Below are 25,443 nucleotides of genomic sequence, written 5' to 3' on the forward strand. Positions count from 1 at the left end.
TTTGTATCTTTAAAGGTCTGTACCTGAAGCAAGTAGCAAAAGTACTCAATTAAGGATAATAATAGTAGAATTGAACCCATTTTTCCCCCCATCTATTAAAATAAATCATGCAAAACACTTACATTTGCAAATTCTACCATTTCCCTCCATCCCACTGGGGCAAATTCCACACGCATACGATCCGAAGGTATTCATACAGGACACTCCAGGAAAACAAAGACTCTCTTCACATTCATTCCTGTCTTCCTGACAAGCAAGCCCTGTGGCAAAACAAAGGGGAGGTTAATAATCAGGAAAGATCCCCTGTTTATTCCTCAGCTCAAGTGTTGAAGCCGACTAAGGCTTACGTCTCAGCTGTAACTCATTACAGGGTATGTCACTCATGTTAGAGCCAAATTCCCCACTGTCTCACTTAAACTTGCTTTTATCACGCTGTTTATTACTGTTGTTGCTGGCACCAGAAGTGCTGAACTCGAGGCTACTGCTTGTAGGAAACCGTGCACGTTAAATAAATTATTTCCCCTGCATTTCACATCTTTGTTGCTGCTTTTGTTGGCTTTTTTAGGTGAGATCTTTGTCATATACTGAAGAAGCCAATGAATGTCACCATTTTGGCTTTAGGATATGAAGAGCCAGGTACTGACCTGTTGTGCTTTTCATTTCTACGTGAACCTCACATAACGGCTTATTGTGAACCAGCCTGATAGACTCTGGCTGAAGGTAAACCTTACAAAATGACCAGATTTATTTTTAAAAAAACAATTTTTTCTATTTAAAATTAAAATTTGAAGATACCTTCCGAAAATGTCTCTGAGCCACAGTGCTGGTGTACAGAGGATAAGCTGCTATAGGATCTGAACCCAAAACAGTGTGTCTTGACTATTGCTGATTTTGGAAATAAGGTTTTAAAAGTCCCTTGACGTAACTGATATTCAAATTCATAACTCTGGATGATTTAATGGGTACCTATAGGGGAAGGTGACCCAAAAGTTAAAATTACTATCTATCTGAACAGCAAATGATGCAGAGTAATCACATATAATGTTGTTAAAAACTCCCTCAGGCTTCAGGTATACGTGATGCGATCTCTGCGCACTTGAGAGAAACTTGCTGGGCTCTCCCTCGTTACCAGAATATGCAGCCCTGACAGCAGGTCGTAAACTAGCCCATATCGTGTCTATTAAGTCATGCCCTTTGTCCCTTGTGGGAATACCCAAGGAGATTGGGACACCTTCTGGAGAGTCCAGGTACCTGCTTCAAGACATACCACAAGGTACAGAAAGGCTTGCTCCATACCAGATATTCAGCTTTATTATGAAAGAAGCTCTAAGGATAAAGCAGTATTTTTTTCTTCAGAAAATAAATTTGTCTCAGTGGAATGAATTAGGGACATGGTTTAGTGGTGGACTTGGCAGTGCTGGGTTAGTGGCTAGACTCAATGATTTTAAAGGCCTTTTCCAACCTAAACAATTCTACGATTCTATGACTCTATCAGTTACAGGATGGTAAAATCAGAGCAATACTATTCACCTTCTACAACACGATCTGTCATTGCTTCAGCATTTCAGGTAGCTCCCACTACTCCTTTCAAGTTCAAAATACATCTCCATGTAAAAATCTCAAATTGAAGTCTCTATTGATTGAGCTGCCTAAAAAAGCTAGTGACACCTTCTCATGCCTGCTTTGTCTTGCGGGAAAAAAATGAAGAGCAGTGCAAAAGCCGTGTCCCTTTTTTGGTGCCATCTCAAGGTATGTTGTTCTGGTTTTGCTTGCTTCTTGGTTCTTTCATTTAAGTCAGACACCACATAGTGTCACAGAGCTTTAACTTACTTTGTTTCCTCCCTTGTTAACGTCTTGGATTACTATTTCTATTGTATAATTTAATTAGCACATTCGTAGCATCAGGTTGCTTTTCTCCGATACTGCTTTCTGATGATGCTTTGGGAAATTATTTAGACATCACATTTTGGAAAATATTGAATGAGTTACCCTCTGATTAGATTAATAATTATTTTCTTTCTCTGAGTATCATATAAAGATTAAACATGATACCACAGTCAATGAAAGCAGGAAGGAAGTCCCCAGTTTTTGTAACAACAGCCACTTCTCCCCCTGTCCCCTCTCCTCCCTCCTACGCACTCTATTTTTGCCGCAAAGTGCTGGCTTTAAAATCTCAAAGATGAGGGAATTACAAAAAGCAAAGGAACACCATAAATAAAAAGCTAAATTTCAAAATTCAGTCACTTGACTGATTCTTGTAAAGTAAAGGTGGAACTATGCAAGCACTTCATTTCACTCAGAGGGATTTGATTTTAAACAGTATCTAATCAATTTGGGCATAAATGACAATTCAGCTGAGCCTGAGGACAAATGTTTGCAAAGTCTGAAACTTGTCTGAAAGTTGCTAAAGAACCAGCAGAAATGGAGAGAAAACTGTCTGCAACAGGACGTGTCAATTATTCTGTTTGCGCGACCTCCGGTGCACTGCAACACAAGGGAGTCTCAATTCTCTTGGCACTGCTACATGACAAATAAAGATAATAGGAATAAAAGATCTACAGGTTGCAAGGTTGAAATATCTGTTTCTCCATCCCGGCATGGGAAACTGGCTGAGAAGATAAAGTCCTTTTATGCCTCAAGAGTAGCTGACCACCTACAGATGCAGAGAAAGGCTTTTTGACTGTGTTCACACAAAGTTGCCTCTAAAGGAGCAGGCAATCTCATTTAGGGACTCTGTGGTTATAATACACCATGAACGAATCTTGGGGTTTTTTTACAGTTTCATGAAAAGTAAAATGAAATTATAATTCTGTCTTCCCCGCTGCCCCAATTTTATATTAATGAATGGTACACAGAATCATAGAATGGTTAGAGCTGGAAGGGAACTTAAAGATCATCTGGTTCCAAACCACTGCCCTGGGCAGGGACACCTCCCACTAGACCAGGTTGCTCCAAGCCCCATCCAGCCTGGCCTTGAACACCTCCAGGGATGGGGCAGCCACAGCTTCTCTGGGCAACCTGTCTCACCAGTAGTGAATTTCTTCCTAATATCTAATCTAAATCTACCCTATTTCAGTTTAAAGCCATTACCCCTCATCCTATCACTACACTTCCTGATCAAGAGTCCCTCCCCAGCTTTCCTGTAGGCCCCCTTTAAGTACTGGTAGGCCACTATAAGGTCTCCTCGCAGCCTTCTCTTGTCCAGGCTGAACAACACCAACTCTCTCAACCTGTCCTCATAGGAGAGTGCACCAGCCCTCTGATCTGCCTTGTGGCCTCCTCTGGACTTGTCCTTGTCCTTCTTGTGCTGAGGACTCCAAAGGTCCATGTCCTTCTTGTGCTGAGGACTCCAAAGCTGGACTCAGTACTGCAGGTGGGGTCTCAGCAGAGCAGAGTAGAGGGGCAGAATCACCTCCCTCACCCTGCTTGGCACACTTCTTTTGATTCAGCCCAGGATGTGGGTGGCTTTCTGTCTGTGAGCACACGTTGCTGGCTCATGTTGAGCTTCTCAACCACCAACACCCCGAAGTCCTTCTCTTCAGGGCTGCTCTCAATCCATTCTCTACCCAGCCTGGATTTGTGCTCGGGATTGCCCCAACCCATGTGCAGGACCTTGCATTTGGCCTGGTTGAACTTCTTGAGGTTTGCATGGCCCCACCTCTCAAGCCTGTCCAGGTCCCTCTGGATGGCATCCCTTCCCTCCAGTGTGTTGACTGCTCCACACAGCTTGATGTTGCCAGCAAACTTGCTGAGGGTGCACTCAATCACACCGTCCATGTTGCCGACCAAGATATTAAACAGCACCAGTCCCAATACCGACCACTGAGGAACACCACTTGTCATCAGTCGCCACTTGGACATCAAACCGTTGACTGCAACTCTTTGACTGCAACCATCCAGCCAATTCCTTATCCACTGAGTGGTCCATCCACCAAATCCATGTCTCTCCTATTTACAGACCAGGATGTTGTGTGGGACAGTGTCAAATGCTTTGCACACATCCAGGTAGGTGATGTCAGTTACTCTTCCCTTATCCACCAATGCTGTAACCCCGTCATAGAAGGCCACCAGATTTGTCAGACACGATTTGCCTTTAGCGAAGCCATGTTGGCCATCACCTCCTTATTTTCCACGTACCTTAGTATAGTTTCCAGGAGGATCTGTTCCATAATCTTGCTGGACACAGATGTGAGACTGAGTGGCCTGAGTTCCCTAGGTCTTTCTTTTTTCCCTTTTTGAAAAATGGGTGTTATGTTTCCCCTTTTCCAGGCAGTGGGAACTTCACCAGACTGCCATGCCTTCTCAGATATGATGGATAGTGTCTTAGCAACTTCATCTGCCAGTTCATTCAGGACGCTCGGATGAATCTCACCAGATCCCATGAACTTGTGCACCTTCAGGTTCCTCAGATGGTCTTGAACATGGTCTTCTCCCACAGTAGGTGATACCTCATTCTCCCAGTCCCTGCCTTTGCCTTCTGCGACTTGGGCAGTGTGGCTAGAGCACTTGACAGTGAAGACTGAGGCAAAAAAGTCATTGAGTACCTCAGCCTTCTCCATGTCCCGGGTGACCAGGTCTGCCGTTTCCCATGGGGAAAGAAAGAATGGTTTTGTGATTGAGATACGGTTTTCAAGGTTTTTTTAAGGTTTTCTTCTGTTCTGATGCAGGTGATGTTCTTACTTTCAGTGGCCAAAAGAAGAAACAACAGGAATTTTTGTTATATTGTTAACACTGTAGAAGAAAAACGAATGAGCTTTGAACACTCAACGAGGTGAACATGTATAAGTCTCTGCAGAAATTTAAAGTAGTAATAATTTTGGAGTAATCCTTCTCCCATATTTTCCTAATGCTTCTCTCCCTGCCTTGTTCCCATTCCTATGTTATACCCTCACATGGCCTGAGAGGCACTGAGGCACTTGAATTGTTTGAATTAGCAACACGCCGTGCTCCCTGTGCTGCTGCTTCTCTTGCAATGGTGTTTGGAAAGCTCGCAAAAGAGTTAACTTTTCGTTTCTTCTACCTGTTCACTATCATTTGTAAAGATTTGACGGTGAAGTGGTGCTGTCACGCGAGCAGTATAGCATTGCCTTCTCATTAGATTATTGATGGTTTTCTGGGGAATTGAGACATAAACACAGCATCATGGATGAGCTTTTATTGTTGTCACAGAACCTGCCCTGAAGTAAAATCATCTACTTCCCAGCTGGCTTTCAGCTCCACTTGCTTATAATTTTTCACCTGCTATTAAAACTTTGAGATGTATTCCTGTTTCACTCAATCATATCTTTTTTTTTTTCTGTTGTTACTTGTGTTTTAGCATTTTTTGGCAATGGAAGTACAGCTAAAACAACGGGCATTTATTTAACCTGGCAAGAATTAAGGGTTCAGGAAGACTGTGTTTCTCCGGCCACCAAGGTGTCCTGTGTCCTTGTCTCTAGAGCCAGCTGTATGTTGCTTTCAAGTGTGTTATTTTCAAGCGTTGGATATTTCATTCGTTACTGTTTGTGTAAGAATGAGAACCGCATTTCAGAGTACGCTCCGTGTGAATTTATAAACAATGCATCATAATTATGGCAGACTATTTTACGTGGAATAAGAGAGCTTGATTTCACCCCGTCTATGTGCAACACCGCAGAAAGTGAGAAGGGCAGCAGTGGGAAACTGGTGATGATTGCACAACAGGAGCAGATCCACTGCAGTAATAATTAGGTGAATTTGATGTTACTTCTACTGGATTTTTCAAACCTGTAGCACTGCACAGCAGCCAATGTTACGGGTCTCATTAATTCATTTATGCTTTCATACGTGAACAGAGTAGGGTTTTTGACAGGTCCAAGGACTGAAATCCGAGCTCACCTTAAGGTGGTTATTTCTTACTCTGCTTTTGAAATGGTTCTGATCCAAGAGATACTCTAACATCATTTCTGTTAGCACCTTTAATTTGCAGGAGACCAATTTGACAAGAATGGGTAGCAACACAATGTCTTTACTTTCCCGTGACCGTTATTTTCCATGGCCCTGTGTTGGCAAAGCTAAGCAAGAGCCAGGTTTAGAAATCCTGGTCAAGTCCTGTATGTTCAGATTTGCCTTGTACCTCCTGAAGAGCTGAACTGCAAATGAAAAGATGACAACACCCGTGAAACTCCAGGAGCAGGCGTGTTTAGGCCAATGTGAAACTCTGTTGTGTTGGAAGCGAGTAGTGTTACGCACAGCTGGAGCGCGGTTCCCAGCTTGGAGGAGGTGGTAGGCACTCTGTGAGACCCAACAGTGACTCAGCTCTGCCAGACTCCAGAAGCTTAATTCAGCAGAGAGGCTGGCTCTGCTGGTTCCAGCCTGCAGAGCACGGAGGAGTCGTCGTCCGCATGCTGTCACAAGTACTTTTTCACGTGTGTGAATCATTCACAGATGTCCTCATTGCAGTGAAGCCGACTATAAGTTGCATGATAGGTACCAACATGTTCTCTCCTCTTTTATATTGCCTATTAGATGCTTCTCTTTCTCCCCACATTTCAAGTTTTCCTGTTTGCACTGTGTGTCTTGCATCCACCTCTTTGGCCTCCCTGCATTTCGTTCCTCTCCTCTCCATGTTTTTCATTCTGCTGTTCTAAAAGAACCTTTTTTGGTGCAGTGATCCTCCCTCTTCCCTGCATCTCGTAAAATCATATTGTGGCCTGCCCTGAACTGTTTAAAAAGTCAGATTTGTTCCATCAGCATGCCTGACACCCTAATGGGTTTGTGGTTTTCTAATGCTTAAATTTAACGAAGCTTCAAGTGGGACTAAAGGACGATTTATTTTTGCATGTTTTCCATATCTACTTCTCCTTCCTAGACCTAGAAAAATCATTCATTGCCGGTTCTTTCATTGGCTTAATTTAGTAAAATCCTGTGGAGTGCAAAAGGGTCCTGGATCTTTGCCTTTTCTCTCTTCCACTAAGCCTTCTCCTAGCTCGTCTCAGGGATGGACAAATCCATGGGAAATAAGCAGGTGGAAACTGAGATCAGGGAGGTTCATGGCCTCCTTAAGTGATCATCTCAGGACCACAGAGTTTCAGGTCATTTTTCCTTCCTTGAGCATGGATAATTAGGTAGCTGATTTTGCACATTTTCTGTCTGTCTAAAGCTAAGCCACGAGAGCAGAAGAGGAGGCTTCTGTAGTCCATTTGGCAGATGCTTGTGGTCATGCTGCACTCAACAAACCCTGCAGCACAATAAGCCTCTAGTTAAATCAGAGATGGAAACAGTGAGGCGTTACCTCCCAGACCAGGGGGACATTTACAAAAGTAGCTATCCACACCGTCCACGCACGTCCCGCTGCCGCAGGGGTTTGATTTGCAGTCATTAATATCTTCCTGGCAAAATTCTCCATCAAATCCATTCGGACATAAGCAGAGGTATTCACCAAGGCCTGGAGGGAATTTAATATTGGTAACACATGTCCCACCATTGAGGCAGCTGCAGGGCTTCACTCCAACCTGAGGAAGGCAACAGGGAGGTGTGGTAAGATTCCTCCAAATAATTACAGCTGAGAGGTGCATTGTTACCCTTTAGGAAGGGTAGATTTGCAGTGCAAACATGTTTTCTAGTATTATGAAAACTTATTTCTAACCAATTTCCTTTGTCTAGATAGATGGTCTCATACTCAGCATTCTTATTTGACTGAAAGCTTGACTTTGAAGGGATTTTTTTTTTTTATCATTTAGGGGCACATTCTAACTTCTTTTAAGACAAAAAAATCCTAGTTGCTATAACAGCAGTTTTTACATAGTATCTGAGGGCAGAATTTGTTCCTTATTCTTCAAAGAAGAAATGAAAAATCCTTTCTCTTCGCCTGCCTGCCCTCCTTACTGTTTCACATCACAAATGGCTCCCAGGCAGGAACATGATTGTGGAATTCCTTAGCTGGTCCTCAGGGAAGAGAGGACCATAGTTTTATTTTACATATGTACAAGAACAGCATTTCAACAGATTCAGACCTCTCTATTAACTCACCTAGTTAAACATAGGTCTTGTTTGAGATGTTTCCATTTAAAACCGTATCTAGACACCAGTTTCCCCTTTGCTGTGTAGGTTCAGCAGATTGGTATTTTTGACGATAGTGGTTTGAATGAGCAAAAACTGGAATCTTTAGGAAAAAAATCTTTTCTTCACAAAACTGTTCTTGTGTCAAGACTCTGCATCCCACTTTATTAGCTCATCCTATCGCAGGATTAATGTTAAGCTATACAATAAAGACAAAGCAATGCACAAGCTCTGCCAAGAAACTTAAAGCATGGAGTAATGACATAAGAGCAAGACACCCTCTAAAAATATCATTGAGAATGAGTTATAATTTTCCTTTTATAGCTAAAACTTGGTCTTTTATGTTATATGCTTTTTTCTGCAATCCAAATGCAGAATGTGAATTTTAAAGCAGATTAATGAACCATTAAAAGGCTCTGCAAGAGTGTTCTTTCAAACAGCAATCAATAGCACTCTTTCTTGTTCCTTGTATATATAGTTTCTATGTTCTCGGAGATATTTATTCCATTAATTGATCATTATTGCAGTGCTGGGTAATATACAGTTATGAGGAAATAGCTGAAGTCTTAGTTTTCAAGACAGTAACAAATGATTAGCTATAATGACAATTGCACCAAAGCGCTGACATGATAAACAGGTTTGTTTTGTTTTCCCTTTAAAGTGTTCGTTTCCTTACCTCAATCGAGTATCTGCTCTGTGCGTTGCATTCATCCGCCACGGTGAATTCAAAGGTCTGCATTTCTTCTGAATCAACTTTCCAGATGAGAAGGCCAGCAGGAGAGAGCCTGGCATCCTGCGGCCCAGCCTCTAAGATGAATAGCACAGCTGACCCTTCCGGATCCGCTGCTATTAACTGGTAAACAAAATTCTCACCAATAAATGTCAGCAGCTGGCTGGAGGGGGCCTGGAACACAGGAGGCAGGTTGTCTAAACAGCAAAAATGAAACCACGATTACATAAATTCCAGTTTCTCCCATGTAAAGATTCACAGCGCGGGTCTTTGTAGGAGTTCTCTCAAAGAACAAGGTACAGAATGTACCCTTGGACTGGCGGAGGAAGCAATTTAGACGTTAGAGGCAGCAAATGGCTTTACAAAAACGTATACCTTTTTCCTCCTGTTTTTTTCATGCCCCATACTGAACTTTTCTCCCATACTGAACTTTGATTACTTTTGGTGAGTTACCTGTTACATGGGAGGAGATCAGACGTGACTTCTATAACCTCCCACTAGTCCCCCAATTCTCACTAAAACTTTAATTATTTGTACTTCTAACACTTACTTACATAAATATATATTTATTCTATCTACCGCTCAGTCTCCCTATACATTTAAATATAAGTAAACTAAATCTCAAAATGATGAATGGCAAATGAATCGCCTGGGCAACTTGGAGGGGGGGGAAATAATTGTGTGACTCTTCCATTGAGTAGACTCTCCTGCCTTTACACATGAATAGCAATTAAGCCTCAGCAGTTTGACTGAATTCAGCTGGACATTTCATCAGGAATAAAGGTCTTCTCAGAGCCAGCAGAGGTACGTCAGCGATGCTGAGGTTCTCTGTCCCCAGTGACAGTAGTGCATATCATGTCACCATTGGCATTGTTATTTCTGGTGGTGGTGTTTACATTCAGTATTTCCTTAATGAAGATAAAAGCCTAATTGTACAAGGCTGTTTTACCGTGGAAGACAAACACTACCTGACAGTACTTACAATATAAATAGGTAAGGAGGACGAGGTAGAGAAAAGTATTATATTTTATAATTAGAAACCAAGGAAAAGTAAGATTGGATGAGTATCCTGAGGTGACAGCAGCTCCATGCAGGGCTGGGAATTTTGTCTCCATATCCTACCCCTCCTCAGTGTCAAGCCATTTTTAACCAGCAGTACAAATTGACATATATTGATATTTAAAGGAATCTTCTCACAATGGAATTTGACCATAGTTATGTTTAACTTAAAGAACATTTCTAATACCGAGGTTTAATTTCAAGTCACACTCTAAAACTACGAACTATATACGTGGTCTCATAAGGACTGCATGTGTCCCGTGCATTATGCTTGTGGGAAGTTGTCATTAGGGTTTTTTTGTGGTGCATATCCTTTTATCAAGCTTTGCTTTCCATACCATGTCTCACATTATGCAATTATTTAAATGTGTCTCTCCACTCATTGCTGCTGTGCTACCAGAGCTTTCTAAACTGCTTGTCCAGCAGATTGTCCTGGCATAACTGTTGAAAGCTTCCATCTATTAATTTAACTTTTATTTCCCAAACACTTAAACCATGGAGCCCATAAAAGTTGTGCCCAAAGTAATCAATGAAATATTGATGCTGGGTATGCATTTGCAGATAAACACAAAGGTGCTAACTGGATGGAGGCTAATGGGAAATTGTAGGCACAAAATAACATAAAATCAGATATTCTGGAAGTAGTCTGTGAATAAAGGTGTGTCTAATTCCACAGAGATCTCCTTGCCATCCGGTGAATATATATATATGCTCCCAACTGTTGCAGAACTTTTAAAAAGGTTTTCACAATTTTGAAAACAAGTCTGACAATTTCTTTTCTTTAGAATTCTTTAGAATTTCTTTTCAATATTTTTAAATTTTGAAATCATTGAAGAGCGAACTTCTTCAGGTCCAGCTTACCTGTAGGCATTTTAACAACTCGTACAAGTAACATCCTATGGGATTTTTAGTTGGCCAACACTTGGGATGGATTCTTCCTACAGTTTTTCCTGACAGGGAGTTTAATTTCCAAAAGCTGGATTTTTTAGGACATAAACTAGAGGGGTATGTTTTTAAATAGAGAAAATTCAAAGTGGAGAGCCTGAAACAGGAATTAAAAGGATTAATGAACAACTCTCTCCCTTCTTATTGTATTCTTCCTTCTAAAATTGATTTCAGACAACTTGTGACTTCTTGTGTTGTTGGAAACTGTTGGGTCCTTTCTGGTCCTTCTCAAAGGCATTTCTGTCACCTCTGAGGAGAGCGTGTCTGCTCGCCTCTCTCCTTGGCAGTGTGTCCGCCGGAGCTGTGGACTCCAGCCGTTGTGTTACAGCTCTCGCTGCTCCTGCTGCCGTACCTTGCGCTCTCTAGGAGCCTCTGTGCCTGAGCATCCCCAGCTGTTCCCCAAGGACAAGAGCAATCTTCCTCTCCTTCCAGAAGGGTCATGCTGACCTAGTCACCCTAAAAGAATATAAAACTGCAAACAAACAAAGCAAACTGGCTTTGCTTTGTCACTCACATACCTCTCTGTGATTTGCTTGTGTTTACAGAACTTAAAAGTGCAGAGAAACTCTTTTTAGAACCAACACATGAATCTACTTGAAAGTGGTAATATAGTCTTTCTATTGACCAGATGCACATGGGCGCTGTGAGGATAATGCTGCTAGAAACATGTATTATCTGTAAAGCATGTGGCAAGTAACGGCTTTTGTTTACAATGGGGATGTAGCCATGAAAAAAGCTACAATTAAATCCTTAGCATTCAGGAGATGCTTCAAAAGGCAGCCTTCTCGGTGACCCCTGCTATCACGGGCTGCAGACGAGCCTTTAGGTTCTGGGGCAGTGAAGGTAATGAGCGGCTGATCCCTATCACTTACACTCCCTGCCAAGCCAAGGTCTTTTGTGTGGCATTTCATAGGATTTGGCTCAGGGAAAGAAAACAATTCTTCCAGATACCAAAAATATACAGTAGTCTTTTAAAAGCAGTGTTTTCCCAAATTTGTTCCCTTAAAGATTCATACCTGCGAGAGGATGACAGATGTATTTTTGGGCACTGCGTGGGGCACTGGCGTATCAACTGTTTAATTTTCAGGTGTTATTTTGGTTTTATTAATTTGAGATTTGTCAGGTTTCAGCCAGAAGAAGATACGTGCCTGGACGCATAGTGCACGCGGTGGGGTACTGTCTGCTTCTGGTCAGCCTGCACTTCTGGTGCACCCAATTATTCTCATTGCCAACAGTCCACGTGCACTTTTGTGCAGGATAGATTCATGTTAGCCAAATGAAGGAACCAGGTATTTCATAGACCGAGTCACAAACTCCCAGCTAAGTGCTTCTAAATCTTAGAAAAAAACTGTCTTACTTTCATTAATAGACCAGGTGAACTTAGAAATGTCAGGTTCACAGAGAAGGCAAGGACTGGTAGGGCTTGACTCTCCTTCACCATAGCAAAGTCCATCTATATTACAAGTATTTTCCTGCCAAAAAAGGAAATAAAAATGGGTGGTAGGTTGTGGTAAGGAAAAAAAGAAATAAGAAAGATAAGAAATGAGCAGTTAACAGTTTCTGGAGGTAAGCAGAAACTCACTTGTCTCTTGAAAGAATAAAATAGTAGCATTTTAAATGCTGGTACTTTCTCCCAACCAGGAGAAAACAAGATATGTAAGTTTTCAACTGTGATATCCTTGTCGCTGCGAATGTTTTAGCTTAGTCAACATGTGATGTTACTTGCTATAGATGAGTGCGTTTTTCATTTCCACGCTTAGGTAGTGGATGTGATCATTATTCCCAGCTGTGACTGCTAATATGATGATTATTAAGTAATGCTCAAAAGTGAGCTCCGTGAGATTAACAAAAACTGAGACTGGATAAAAGCTCCATTTGAAATTTTGGAATCCTCTTCTGGTAACTTAATTATTTCTGGAGGTGCTTCATAAAAAAAAAAAAAAAAAAAAAAGAAAAGAAAAAGCAATGATGTAAAAGCAGAATAAAGAACTGCATTAGATTTTAGGCTTCCGTGAGAAAGTTGTAAACAACAGCTAAACACATTGATGGTGCCTGGGTTGGGCAGAAGGTCCCAGCAGGACTTTGTGCGGTGCACTGTGGGCACAGCAGCCTTTAAAGCTGACCTGGTCCTCTCCTAGTTAGGGTGGCTACCAGGGCCAGGGAGGCCTTGTGGCTTCTGGGTGGGCCGAAGACACTTGGGTTGTCTGAGGAGCAAAGGCAGGGTTGCAATTAATGGGTGTAATTGAACATCCACACCACGAGAAGGTCCTGTGGCACACTTATGCCTTTTGCTTGTAGCCTCTGTTGGGGCACACCTGCAGATGGGACTTTATTTGACTCCCAGGAACACGTGGGGCTCTGTTGGGAACACAGGGGATGTCACTGCTATAGCGGGACGGCAGGAGGGAGAAGCTGCCGGGGCCCAAATACATTTTTCCTCTTCCCTCCTCTGAACGCACATTGCTTTTCTGAGACCGGTGTGTGTCCTATAACTGGCCTTGTGGTTTCTATCTACTGCTTTATTGGTTTCTCAAACTTCTTTTGCAAAGTATATTAGTCGATATTTTAAATAATACCACTTTAAGAATAATGGGTAAGGTAGAGAAACAAAAAGGACTCTTGTAATTGCCCCAGCATGATAGAACATGACAGACCTCCAGCATTAAAATCTGGACGTTAATTAGATTTTATTACATTGTTGTTTTCAAAGGCTTGATGTTCTGATGGAAAAGACGCTTTTTCTGATGTGGTAGTGTGGTACAGAATGTGAAATGGCCTGATATAAAATGTCCCCTAATTGAAACACCTTTTCTGGAAGCAATTTAGGTATTACAAAGTAATGTTATAAAAGGGGTAATTAGAATGTGGGCTGATGCAATTGGAGGCCTAGTTCAAATAGTCCCTTGAAGCATTTTGGGATAGAAATTATTATAATCCCTAGAGAACACCAGCATATTGAGAAAACATATATATTTCAAAAATGTAAGAATAAGGAAAGCCTTTGATAAAAAAACCACCCTAGCTTTAATTGAAATGATTCTGACACAATTATTTTAATCTGAAATTTAAGTGGTTTTGCCCTGCTTGGGCCTATAAAGTAATTTCTATTCACTGATTTATTTGAAAAAATTTGAACTTTCATTTTATTTTGGTAACTGGTACATTCCTGCAATCAGTGCAAGTTTGAAACCTGCATTTTCCCATTAGAGTTAATGAGAACAGTGAGGCAAATGAGTTAAGATACACCTGATTAATCTTCATTTTATAAAAATGTAGGCTGGTGGTCTCCTATTCATTCCTACTTGCCTCCGGGTAGGAAAGCAGGATCAGCGCATTCAAATATCCCCAAACCCTCCAAAAGTTTCTTTACAGCCCCGCTGAAAAACAGAGAAGTTGTCTAACACGACCCTGCAGAAAATAAGAGCGGGGAAGCTCTTTTTTAAGGGATGGGGGACATTACACTAATAAGTCCACAGGACGACAGGGAGCTGTAGTGCTCTCCAGGCAGTTTCTGGCATGTTGGCAGTTTAAAACGCAGCACTAGGCTTTTGATTACGGGTTTGAAACTGTCAAAGTACTATATGTTTGTGCTCAGCGGCGTTTAATGTAAGCTAGAATGTTTTGTGTTCTCTCAAGGGTGTTTTCACGTGACAAAAACTGTATAACGTGCGTATCAGTATACCTCTTGCTAAGGCAGAAAAAGGGTATAGAAATGATATAGCTTACAGTTACAGTGCCCTCGCCAAACAGGGTAGGAGAGGTGTAATAGCGACACTTCAAAAGTGAAGTTAAACTGCCTTTCAGGGGAGACTCCTCAGTCTTACTTACTTCCATTAACAGCTGCAAAGTACAAATATTGTCAACCGTCGTCTGTCTGAAAGTGTCTGTCTGTGAAAGGTCCATCATAAAGCACGCTCTATCAGGTATTCATTCCCCATGTAAATATGGGGAAAAAAAAAAAAATCACAGAAAGGAGCTTGTGAAAGAGAGAAAAGTGTTAGCTCTGCAGCCGACCTATGAAATAGATTTTCCTCTTCTAAAGCAGTTATTGCACACAGTACATCAAAGCGAGGGAGAGGGCTGAGGAAGGGATGAACGATCCATATTAAACCTTTATGCTCTTTAAATTACCTTTAATTTACAAAGTCCGGTTGGGTGTAATTGGCAGGCCTGGCAGACTGCGTCGTACAGGGTCAGCACTCTGGAATTACTGTACTGGAAGCCATCGTTAGTGATCTAAATGATACAAAAATCATCCTTATAAGTAATAATGTTCCATATGGAGACTGTCTGCTCATTTTGGAGCGTATACCGTTGCCCCCTTGAACTGGATGTTTGCCAGCAAGATAAATTAAACCACTTGTGAGTGGCTCTACTGCAAGCTAACAAATTGCTTAGTGCTCCAAAATGGAAACTGTTCATTAATAACCAAAAAATCTTTTGGCTCAGCTGGCATTCAACTTTTCTGATTGCCATTAGGATCTTTTTTCTGAGAGTTTTTTCAATACCCTCATGGAAACTGCGGAGGTCCTCAAGTACTGCAAGGGTGCCTTTCAAGGAGTTGTGAAATAAAATTAAGATTTTTGGCTGAAATTCAGGACCACTTCCTTACTGATGGCAAATCAGTAAGTAAACTCCCTGGGGTAAAAAAAAAAAAAAAAGGAGAATCCGTATTATTGAGGTGATTTTAAATTAACCTTAAAAAAAAATTGCTAGAGTGGATAATACCGGACAGCAACAGCTCCGGTTCCACAGGAAGGTGCATTAGAAGAAGAGTCACCTCCTGTCCCATGGTTTCCTGTACTTGTAGGTAATTTAGAAAGCCTGAAGTTAGCATGGCATTTTTCATATATGGATGTTTACACAATAAGAAAAGGTTAAGTGAGTTTATATTTTATTTTTTCTACAGTAAAAATGAAAAGATACCAGACTAGCGTAGAAAGGGTTAGCTTTTGAGGAAGTGTTCTAACACCTCTTGAGACACGTGAATGTTAAGGAACACCCCAAAATACTGCTGAAAACCACGCTGTAAACACTGATGAACACCATCAAGAAAGCAAAGCCCTTTCTGTTGGGTATTTTTTAGATTTTGGCTTCTCACAGTCAAACTAATGCCGCTGTTTAGCAGATCTAACAAGGCCTTTGCTTTGGATCGGACAGGTCCCCCTTCCGTCCTCTTGCAATAACACCAGCCCCCAAGCCCTCCTCCACCTCTCCTGTGCCCCCAAAGCTGAAACATCTGCAGTCCCTTTACAAAGGACTGTTACCAGGTCAAGAGTATAAAGTTTTTTGATCAATTAATAAACGGAAGGAATGTATATAAAATCGAACAAAGATAACTGGAAGTGCACAGAGTAAAAATTACTAAGTTTCATCAAAAACATCAATTATTAGTTCACTAAGAATGACTTGAAAGCTCATGGCACATAATGCAGCAGACGCTCCCACAGTATCACATCTTCTCAGCTCAAAATGCACTGCAAGCTAAGAGCGTTGCTGCTGCAGAAACCAGCACAAGGAGGTAAACAGGCAGTGTTCATGGACACTCACGATTTGAATTTGTGGAAGAGAAACAAATTCTTTGGACTAACTTAAATTGGTCCAAAAATTCAGTCAAATTCATTGGTCCAGTAAAATTCATTGGTATAGCTTTAAGGAAAAACATACTTTTTTCCTGGGCATCATACTCTGTTGAAATATTAGACTATTGTGTGTTACACTAAAGGTAAAAAAACTCTTTTAAAAGACGCAAAGAACTTATGCTGCAGTTTGAGAGGAGAAAACAATAAAACAGGCAACCCCCCTCAAGACCTGCACTTCACTGAAAGACAGCGCTTCTTGGCAGCAAGGCTTCCATTAAGAGTATGTTATGCCTAATGCAATTTAAATTTCATTTCATTCTTTTACCAGAGCGTCCAATGTTGCCTTAATACCAGTGAACTAATAATGGGTGAAGAAATGGGTAGACGGGGAAAAAATATAAAAAGCTATAAAATTGCACTAATTATTCCGTCTGAAGTGAGCATTGTGAGTGAAATGTAACTCTTCCCAATTTGTTTTTTTTTTTAAATCTGTATTTTTTTTTCTGCGTTCTATTATAAACATCCATTTTGGTGTGGGTTTTTTTGTTCGTTTTTTTTTTTTTTTAGAACTGGTTTATTTTACAGCTATTTTAATTGCTTTTCCATTAGTCACCTTAGTGATGTGGAACAAATACTTCAATGAGACCTAAGCTGAGCAAATTCAGTTGGCCCTTAAAAGCCAAAGGCGTGCTTAGAGTTGTGCCTTGATTGCTTGAACATGTGCATCCTCTGGAAAGAAAGAGCCACTTCTTCTGGATAAGCAGTCAGGACAATCAGGAAGTCTGGGACTTCTGCCTGAAGTGTTTCCTTCATCATCAAACAATCTTGGCTGTTTGTATCACTCATAATCTACATACAGTTTGACTCGTGTGAGTGTTTATAAATGAAAGCTGCAAAAACTTGCTGAATTGAAGTTCAGTTTCTGCCTCACTGACTTTTTAACAAATATTTTTCCTGCTCGTGATAAATACAGGCAACGATAACAAACTGAGGGTAAATGAGAGACCTGCTTGCTTTCACCTCTTCACCCAGGCATCTGTGTGGACAGCCCAAGTCATCTGCTGCCCAAGTAAGAGTTTGTATTTTGATATCTAAACTAATTATACCAAACGCTCTGGTGTAGCCCCATGTATTTTCTTATCTGCGTTCGGCAGCACGTCATGGAAAGAATGAGCAAAATCTGAAACATGAATACAAAGGCAGATAAAATGAAAGAGCACTGAGAAGAGTTTCCCCCAACATAGGTAGTGAAAAGACCTATAGTGAAACTGCTGATTCCTCTGAAATTTGAATTGGGAAGGGGAACAGATTCTGAAAATATTGAACAATGGTATTTCCAGGAAGGATTGTTTTGATTTTTGGTTCTGAAAAATCTTTTACCGGCATTTGAAAAAGTATCTATCAACCCAGGAGATCAATGTTGCAGTAAATTTCATGAGAAATTTTCTGGAGCACAAATTTTTGAACATCTGTGGAATTCATTTCAAATCATTTTTTATCTTGAAAAGCTCCGTCGTTTTGCTCTCTTCGTCACCGTGTAAGGCCAGCTGCCTTTGAAACCGAGCGCTGAGCTCTGCCTTCCCAATTCCTTCAGCAAAAAGATCCACAGGAGCACAAGGGTTCGCATACGGACTGAGATGATTTGATTGTGCATTCGCTGCATAGCCATACGCCTGTTTTTTCTGCAGGGTTTGAAGGTGAGGGAAAGGGCAGAAGGCTTTCAGGTGCAGAGGTTTTCCTGAACTTGAGCGCAAGAAAAAAGATATTCTATATGTGTTTTGAGGGGGAAAAAAACGAGAAAAATTGTACAGACCTCCTCAGGGCTGAAAGGCAGTGCTTGAAAGCAAACTGCATCGTAATACACCTGAGCTGCGAGGAAGCTACCCAAGTTATGCTGGAGAAACAGCCCTGTGCACGTGCAAAAATGTTAGCTGTCCTCTTGGGCCAGGAAACTCAAGGGTTTCTCCCTCTCAGGTCCTTGAGGTGTCATTTCAACTCACTTTTGGCAGAGTTCAGCATCTCTTTAGAGAAATTTTGGAACCCTAAGCACAGGAACTGCCTTCCTGGTTCAGCCTCAGTGTCTGCCTGCTGAGAGCTCCTTCTCCAGAAGGAAGGTGCAAGGTCCACACCAGCAGCCAACAGTCAGGCTCTGCTCCCCCAGAGATCTTACGCTAATCTCTTAAAACACGAATCCCTATCTATTTAAAATAAATGACTGGATGGAAAACATGCGCCACCAAACAGCTTTCTGTTTCTCCTAAGCCACGTTCCCAGTCTGATCTGGGGTACGGACAGCTGTGGGTGCAGGACAGGCAGTAACACCACAGTGAAGCGAGTGTTTTATGCATTTAATTTCTACATACTGCAATTTTCAAAGCACATCTGCAGTCTTCCTGCAATGACAATATATTTTTCTCAGCTATGGAGCCTTTAAACGATCTCAATCTTAAAAACACCCCAACAAATACGCGGAAAACAACCATCCAGGCTGAGAGCAAGACCAGGGGTAGAAGATGCAGGGTCAGTAAGGCACTGATTTTCTGGAAATAATTAGAAAGTAGGTATCACTTTGTGAACAAAAGGGGCTAAAACCACAGCAGAGAATGTGGTACAAGCAGGTATCACACATGCTTCTTCCTCCAGTCGTTCAAGACCAAGACCGAGACCATGACCATGACCACGACCACGACCACGACATCCCTGCTCATGCCGTGCTAGCCCTCACCTGCTGCCCAGCAGCCAGCCAGTGCTCTGCTGCAAGCACCGGTCTTGCAACCAGAGAGTCAAAGCTGTCTTCTACTTGCTGCCTAGTCAGGAGTATGAGCTGGGGTTTCCAGAAATGAAATACTAATGATTAGCAATTGATTAGTCCAACTGCATCAATCTCAGGTGATTACCTGGAGAAGTGATTGTAATTTGCACTTTTGGATTGCCTACAAAGACACCTGTTTTAACTCATATTGTTTTGGTTGGTGGTTTGGTTTTTTTTTCCCCTACATGACATTAACGTATTTCTACGGGCATTTTCATTTCTGAAGGGAAGCAAGTTGTGCTTTGTATTTTAATTTACCCTGACAACTGATTTTCTCCTTCTAAATCATTTCTTAGAAACATAAGAAATTCCTACTTTCACTTGCCATCTTGCGAACGGCTCATCACCGGCCACAAAGCGCACAGCCTCTGTCTCTGTAAGGTTCAGGAGAGGAATCTGGCAGTCAACAGCCTCAGAGCTGAGAAAATCTGCTTTCGTGGTTTCTTGTTCTCTTGATATCCATTCGCCATTGAGACGCTACAGTAAAACAGAAGGGGAGTGCAGAAACTGAAGGTTCATATAAAGAAATTCCAGTTGACAACATATGCTTGTATTTATAACTAATAATATAAGGCATTTCCAGGTGGTTTATTTAAAAGAAATGATGATACTATACCCACAGTAAAGAGCAAGCCATGCTCGTCTATGCATGCAGGTGGTCTATTGATTTAGGAAGTGCTGTGGTCTGCGCTTGGGATGAGCAGCTGGGATGAGACAGGGTAACGTGGTGGAGCAAGTTTGTGTTTGCTCCTGGGGCTCAGCAGCCAGCTCCTTGCTCCTCGAAGGCAATATCTGCTACTTATCTCCATCAGCTGCACAAGACATCACCGCTTGTCCAGAGCCTACCGAGCCCTAAGCAGGCGTCGCAGGCAAATCTCAGCTGTGCCTCATTAGCATGTGAGCACTGAATGGGAATCAGGTTTTTACGAGGTGGATTTATGAGATGAATCAAACCCTTCATATCTGAGTGTGCTGATACACCAAATAATTCAGTCCTAGCATTGCCCATGTATAGTTGTTTACAATAAAATTACAGTTTTAGTGGAAGAATTGGTTTTAATAGTCATTAAAACTTCTGACTTGGTATTGAATTGTGACTAAGAAAATTCAAATAAGAGCCTCTGTAACTACGCTGAGGAATCTTTGTATTAAACCACAAAATTTGGCATTCAAATGTGTTTAGGTGAACCATCAAGCGTACTAGACTCCAGATGTATAAAATGAGAAATAATATTGTGATTTCAGGCTTCACCAGACTACAGTGCAGCTGAACCAAACAAGAGTTAAACAAAACCCCACAGAGAAAATTAACAAGAACGCATAGCTGTGCGTTTCCGAGGAACTAGTTCTGGCAAGGGCTGAACCTCTTCAGCTCCCCTCGTTCATACCAAATGTATTGGCAATGGGGTTTGAAGGTATTGCACCCTGCTGTGGCAGTGAGAGATCATGGAATCATAGAATGGTTCGGGTTAGAAGGGACCTTAAAGATCATCCAGTTCCAACCCCCTGCCCTGGGCAGGGACACCTCCCACCAGACCAGGCTGCTCCAAGCCTCATCCAGCCTGGCCTTGAACACCTCCAGGGATGGGGCAGCCACAGCTTCTCTGGGCAACCTGTTCCAGTGTCTCACCACCCTCAGAGTGAAAAATATCTTCTTAATATCTAATCTAAATCTCCCCTCTTCCAATTTGAAGCCATTACCCCTCATCCTACCACTACATGCCCTTATAAAAAGTCCCTCTCCGGCTTTCTTGTAGGCCCCTTTCAGATATGATGGCACTTGGCACAGTTCAGGGTAAAATACCTTAATATAAACATCTCACAGTTTTACTGTGTCATCAGTACTTTATGAGCCTACGGGAACTTGCTTACAATTAACCTGGTGACCTCGCAGCGCAGGTTGGGCGACTCCTTGAAGCCGAGGCCAAACACCCGGATCCTGGTGCAGTCTGAGGCTCGGACCTCACAGAGACCCCCATTCTCCAAGCCCGTGATTTCCAAAGCTTGCTCTGAAAGGGTGAGACAGATACAAAGCTTTAGAGAGTAGCACTTACACGCTGCTCTGTTCTGGTTTATCAGAGATTTTGTTATTGTTCCTGGTTGGTTTTGGTTTAATTCTTTTCCTTGGGGTCTTCCTTGCTCCCCTGTGAATTTCTCTTGAAAAGAGGAGCAGCAGTTGTTGAAATGGGAAGCAGCAAACCTCCACTGGGTAATTGCTCTGCGCGCCCAGCACTGCAAGATGTATCAGCGAGCGTTATACGGCTCATGGAAGCAATTAATTGAAGCCACGGCTTCATGATAAAAGGTCTTCAGTAGTAATACTTCTGCTGACCCAGGTAACAGGATGGGAGCACAGCTGAGAGGACGGGGTGTCGTGCCATAGAGGATGACCGTGCCACCAGGCTCCTCATAATGTGAAACAGCAGTGCAAAAACCAGTCCTTTTTTTTTGCAAAAAGCTATGGATGCAATAAAAGTAATGATCCTCAAAGGAATGCTTGCTTGTGGGGGTTAAGTCACTAATGGGTGGCACTCAGCTCTGCACAGTGTCAGCACAAATGTCATGCACCAACTAAGTTTCACCTAAATCCTTTTTTGAGGCCTTAAGTAGGACTTAAGTGATGTACAGGCTGTGCTGCCCCGCTTACAAGGTTGAATTTCACCCGTTACTGCTTTTAAAATGTTTTATGATTCTCAGGTAAAGGTTCAAATGGGTTCTGTTGCACTTTAGATATTCACCATTTGAAACTGCTCATTGCTTTCACAGTGGGGTTATTTTTACAGAGTCAAAATGCAAGTCCATTGGATGGCAGAATTCATATCTTTACTTTAGGAAAACTATAATTGGGGAAATATTTGCACTGGCACTGGGATAGCACAATGCACATCCTATGTCAATAGCAGCAGTCAGTCGAGATCATGGGTTTGTATTTTTATTGATAATATTTGTAACTCTAATGGTCAGGAGAAGCCATTATGATGGCAAATGATACAAAGCAGAAAATTCACTGCTTGTTTCCTGAGCAACACTTAATAGCAGGGGCATGACCGGGAGCCCTGTGAGGCTCGTCGTGCACCGGCACAGTGTGGCACAAGCTCTTTTCCCTGTTACATGGTGGGGAGAGGCTGCTTGGCTTTTCCTCTTCCCTGCCCCGTCACCACTGCTCTGGCAAAGCAATATCGCCCATCAATTTTCTCTGAGCTGTAGCTTATCTAAAACAGAAGCTCTGTGTCGCCTAATATTTTAATGGTACATCCGTTCAGCTCCGATTCGAGGGGCAACACGCCCTGAGCTGCGTTGATAACTTTCCCCAGCGCCTCACCGCTCCTTTAGGGCTCTGCCATTTAAGCTGTAACTAGGATGAATGCAGTTTAAACACTGCGATCCCATCAGATTGCAGCCCATAATAACATAGCTGCATGACTCTCGTTTTTCCAGAGAAAGGAAGGAAAGCAACATAAATGTGAAAAACAGTGAAAAGACTTTTTCTGTACTTCTGAAGTGCTTTTAGCTTTTTTCTTTTATTTTTTTTTTATTGCAGTAGTATTAGCAGCACTGTTGGACCCTTTGCAATATTTACAAGAGGAGACATGGTTTACAGCTTATCAGCATTCATCCGTTAGTTGTGGATTCCTGTAATGTACAAAACTATTAGTCAGATGTAGTGAATGGTTTTGATAAATTGCCTTCTTCTGTGGTTAGTGCATAAAAATTAAAAAAAAAACAAACCCGACACCCGGCTTCATTATGTTTTCCATGATATTTTAATCATTAGTCCCCCTAGTACTGAGGTAGCTGGGATTGCATTAACATTTTCATTATCATTGCAGATTCTCAGGCTTCTGTGGGTGAAGTAAACTCTCATAGCCTGGGAAGGAGGGAGGCAGAGGAGTGTTCTCCTGCAGCCCTTCCTCTCCCAGGAAGGCCCTCTCAGGTTGGTTGGTGGTCAATGAGCTCCGTGTTCTTCCCCGAGCCTTTCCTTACATCTTCGTGAGCATCCTGACACGACCCCGACACCACTGTGACAGGGCCAGGGTGAGATTATCCAGCCTCAATGCTTTTTGAAATGATTTACAGTATCAGCACGGCATTTTGCATTTGTTTCTCTCAAACCGTTCTGTACACGCTTTTGTAAAACTTTAAATTGATCTAAATCTGGGGGAAACACGTCGCCATTTATGCTTTGGATAGCTTCTCTCAAGATTTGCCATGTTGTGGGTTAATCCGGGTGAAAATGAGATTTCTTTTTCTGGTGAAAGGGACGCATGTTTGGTGGAAGAAAAATGCACCTTGTGTTTTCTGTAGTTTGGTGAAGGTGGGGAAGAAGGAGGGGACTGAGCTGTTTTTCAAGCGGGTTTTTTTCTGTGACCTCAGCCGGCCGTGTTGAGCCATCGTCAGCCGGGAGTGCCCTAACGGGAGGCATCCACAGCACGCTTGTGTGGGAGAGCAGATGTAATTTAATGCTCTGTTGCTTTATTTCTGGCCAGGTGAAGACGTGGTACTGAGGAGGTGGTGCAGTCCCCGTGCAGAGTTTTACCTTTCGCAGGGGGTGTTGGGAGGAGAGGCAGAAGAGGGAGAAAGTCAGATGGGAAATGAAAGTAAGTATAATGACTCATTTTTAAACAAATGGATACTAGAGTTCAGGCCTTAGACCTCACTTTTGAAGTACGGCACTTCTGAAAGTGGCCATTAGTTTTACCTAACTGTTTTTTAAAATGACATATCCCATTTCATGGGCATAGGAATTTTAGGCATTTGTTTTTAGTGTGGTTTTCTGTCTGTCTTTCCCTCTGCCTTCTAGATTTGACAGATACTGACCGATTTCAGCCTAACGTGGAAGGTGAAATCTCCATGACATTAGCTTTGGAAAAAATCTCATGACAGTCAGTAGCCGGGTACTCAGCCGTACAGATGCTGCTCCCGCCGGGGTTCGGCTGTTGTTCATCCCTCCCCGTGTTAGCGGATGGGTAGTTAATAAACCTGTGCATGGCATACGCTCGTGGGCCAGAGAGGCGGAGACGTGAGAAGGAAATATTGGAGAGGCTGAAAAAACCTCAGCAAAAGAGCCGCGAGTAGTTCAGCGGAAGGCTGGGGGCAGGGGAGAAAGAGCGAAGGAGAGAGCGGGGAAATATCACAAAGGTGAGAGTCAGGGCAAAAGAGCAGGTATCCAGAGAAAGCGGAGGTCGTGGAGGCCTGGGATGGATGTCTGATGTCTGTGCGGGGGCAAGTTAGAGGCAGGAGAGAAGCCGGTGGTAAATCAGGCCGTGCGTGGAACAAGCTTGTGAAAAAGTATGATCTGTTTGAACATTAATAATTTATGTTTAGGAGCGTAGATGCCAAAATATAACAAAATCCAGGACAGAACATCCTCCTCCTTTTCTCTGCACTGGCTCTATAGGCCAAAAATGTACTTTGACTTTTACTGGTAGACTAAAACGTGAAGCTCAGGCTAGCAGCTGGGGCTCAGGTGGGTGGCAGGGCGCAGCCACGTTACGGAGGAGGATTTAAGGAGCTGCGTGTTCACATCCGCTGGCTCAAACATGGGCTTCTCCATGCATTTCTAGTGCCTGGCCTGTACAAGCACCAAGCAAACACACCTGAGATGCATCTGTCCCCTGGCAGAGCATTGCACTGGGACACTGATGAGCAGCAGGAGACGTTGCGGAAAAACATGAAAAAGTCTCAGGTCTTAATAAAACTATCTTGGAATAAAAAGGAGAGAGGACTCTGGACTTGAAGGTTGCATCTAAAAGGCCTCCAGACCTCAGGCGATTAGGCAGAACAAAGGGATCTGTCCTGTTTGGTTTGCAGTGCTTGTGTTGTGCCTCCCCCGAGAGGCGGGGACCCTCCTGGTCCCTCCTGCTTCACCCCCAGTAGGAATTTGCAGGAAAGAATAGCAAGTTCAGAGCTGCTGGCAGCGCTGACAGCGCGGTTTCTTTCTGTAAGCATTTACATGTATTGCCAAACCTGACAAGGAGCACAGGCTACATAACAGACTTAAAAAAAAAAAACCCTGCATAAATACATGATTAGTTTTATAGGTATTTGTTGTAGTGAATTATGTAAATAATAAGCACGCACAGATGTAGTGGTAAAATGGAGACGGTTGACACAAAATCAAGAATCCTGCAAAACTACACTTATTGAAGTCTTACTGACGCGTAGGTATGGTTCATGATGGCTTGAAAAGCATCCTAGCACAAATAAACATTCTTCTGCAGGATTTGAAAGCTACTCATGCAGCATTGGGCCGGAGCAGCAGACCCGAAATTAAAACTGGCAAGAATTTTGTTCAC

At 42.4% G+C, this 25,443-nt stretch overlaps 1 protein-coding gene across 1 annotated transcript in view; it reads right to left on the reverse strand.

The window, feature by feature from the left end:
* LOC141746602 (von Willebrand factor D and EGF domain-containing protein-like) overlaps positions 1–25,443 on the reverse strand; it is a 187,291-nt gene that overhangs the window by 66,010 nt on the left and 95,838 nt on the right. The window contains exons 12-18 of the mRNA XM_074595441.1: positions 21,020–21,156; positions 19,463–19,624; positions 14,885–14,989; positions 12,111–12,225; positions 8,696–8,946; positions 7,253–7,472; positions 123–260 (exon numbers count right to left, since the gene is read on the reverse strand). Coding sequence (XP_074451542.1) covers positions 123–260; positions 7,253–7,472; positions 8,696–8,946; positions 12,111–12,225; positions 14,885–14,989; positions 19,463–19,624; positions 21,020–21,156 — 1,128 coding nt within the window. The remainder of the gene's footprint in view (positions 1–122; positions 261–7,252; positions 7,473–8,695; positions 8,947–12,110; positions 12,226–14,884; positions 14,990–19,462; positions 19,625–21,019; positions 21,157–25,443) is intronic.

Source organism: Larus michahellis, chromosome 7 (assembly GCF_964199755.1).
Source record: "Larus michahellis chromosome 7, bLarMic1.1, whole genome shotgun sequence".
NCBI classification, from domain to species: domain Eukaryota; kingdom Metazoa; phylum Chordata; class Aves; order Charadriiformes; family Laridae; genus Larus; species Larus michahellis.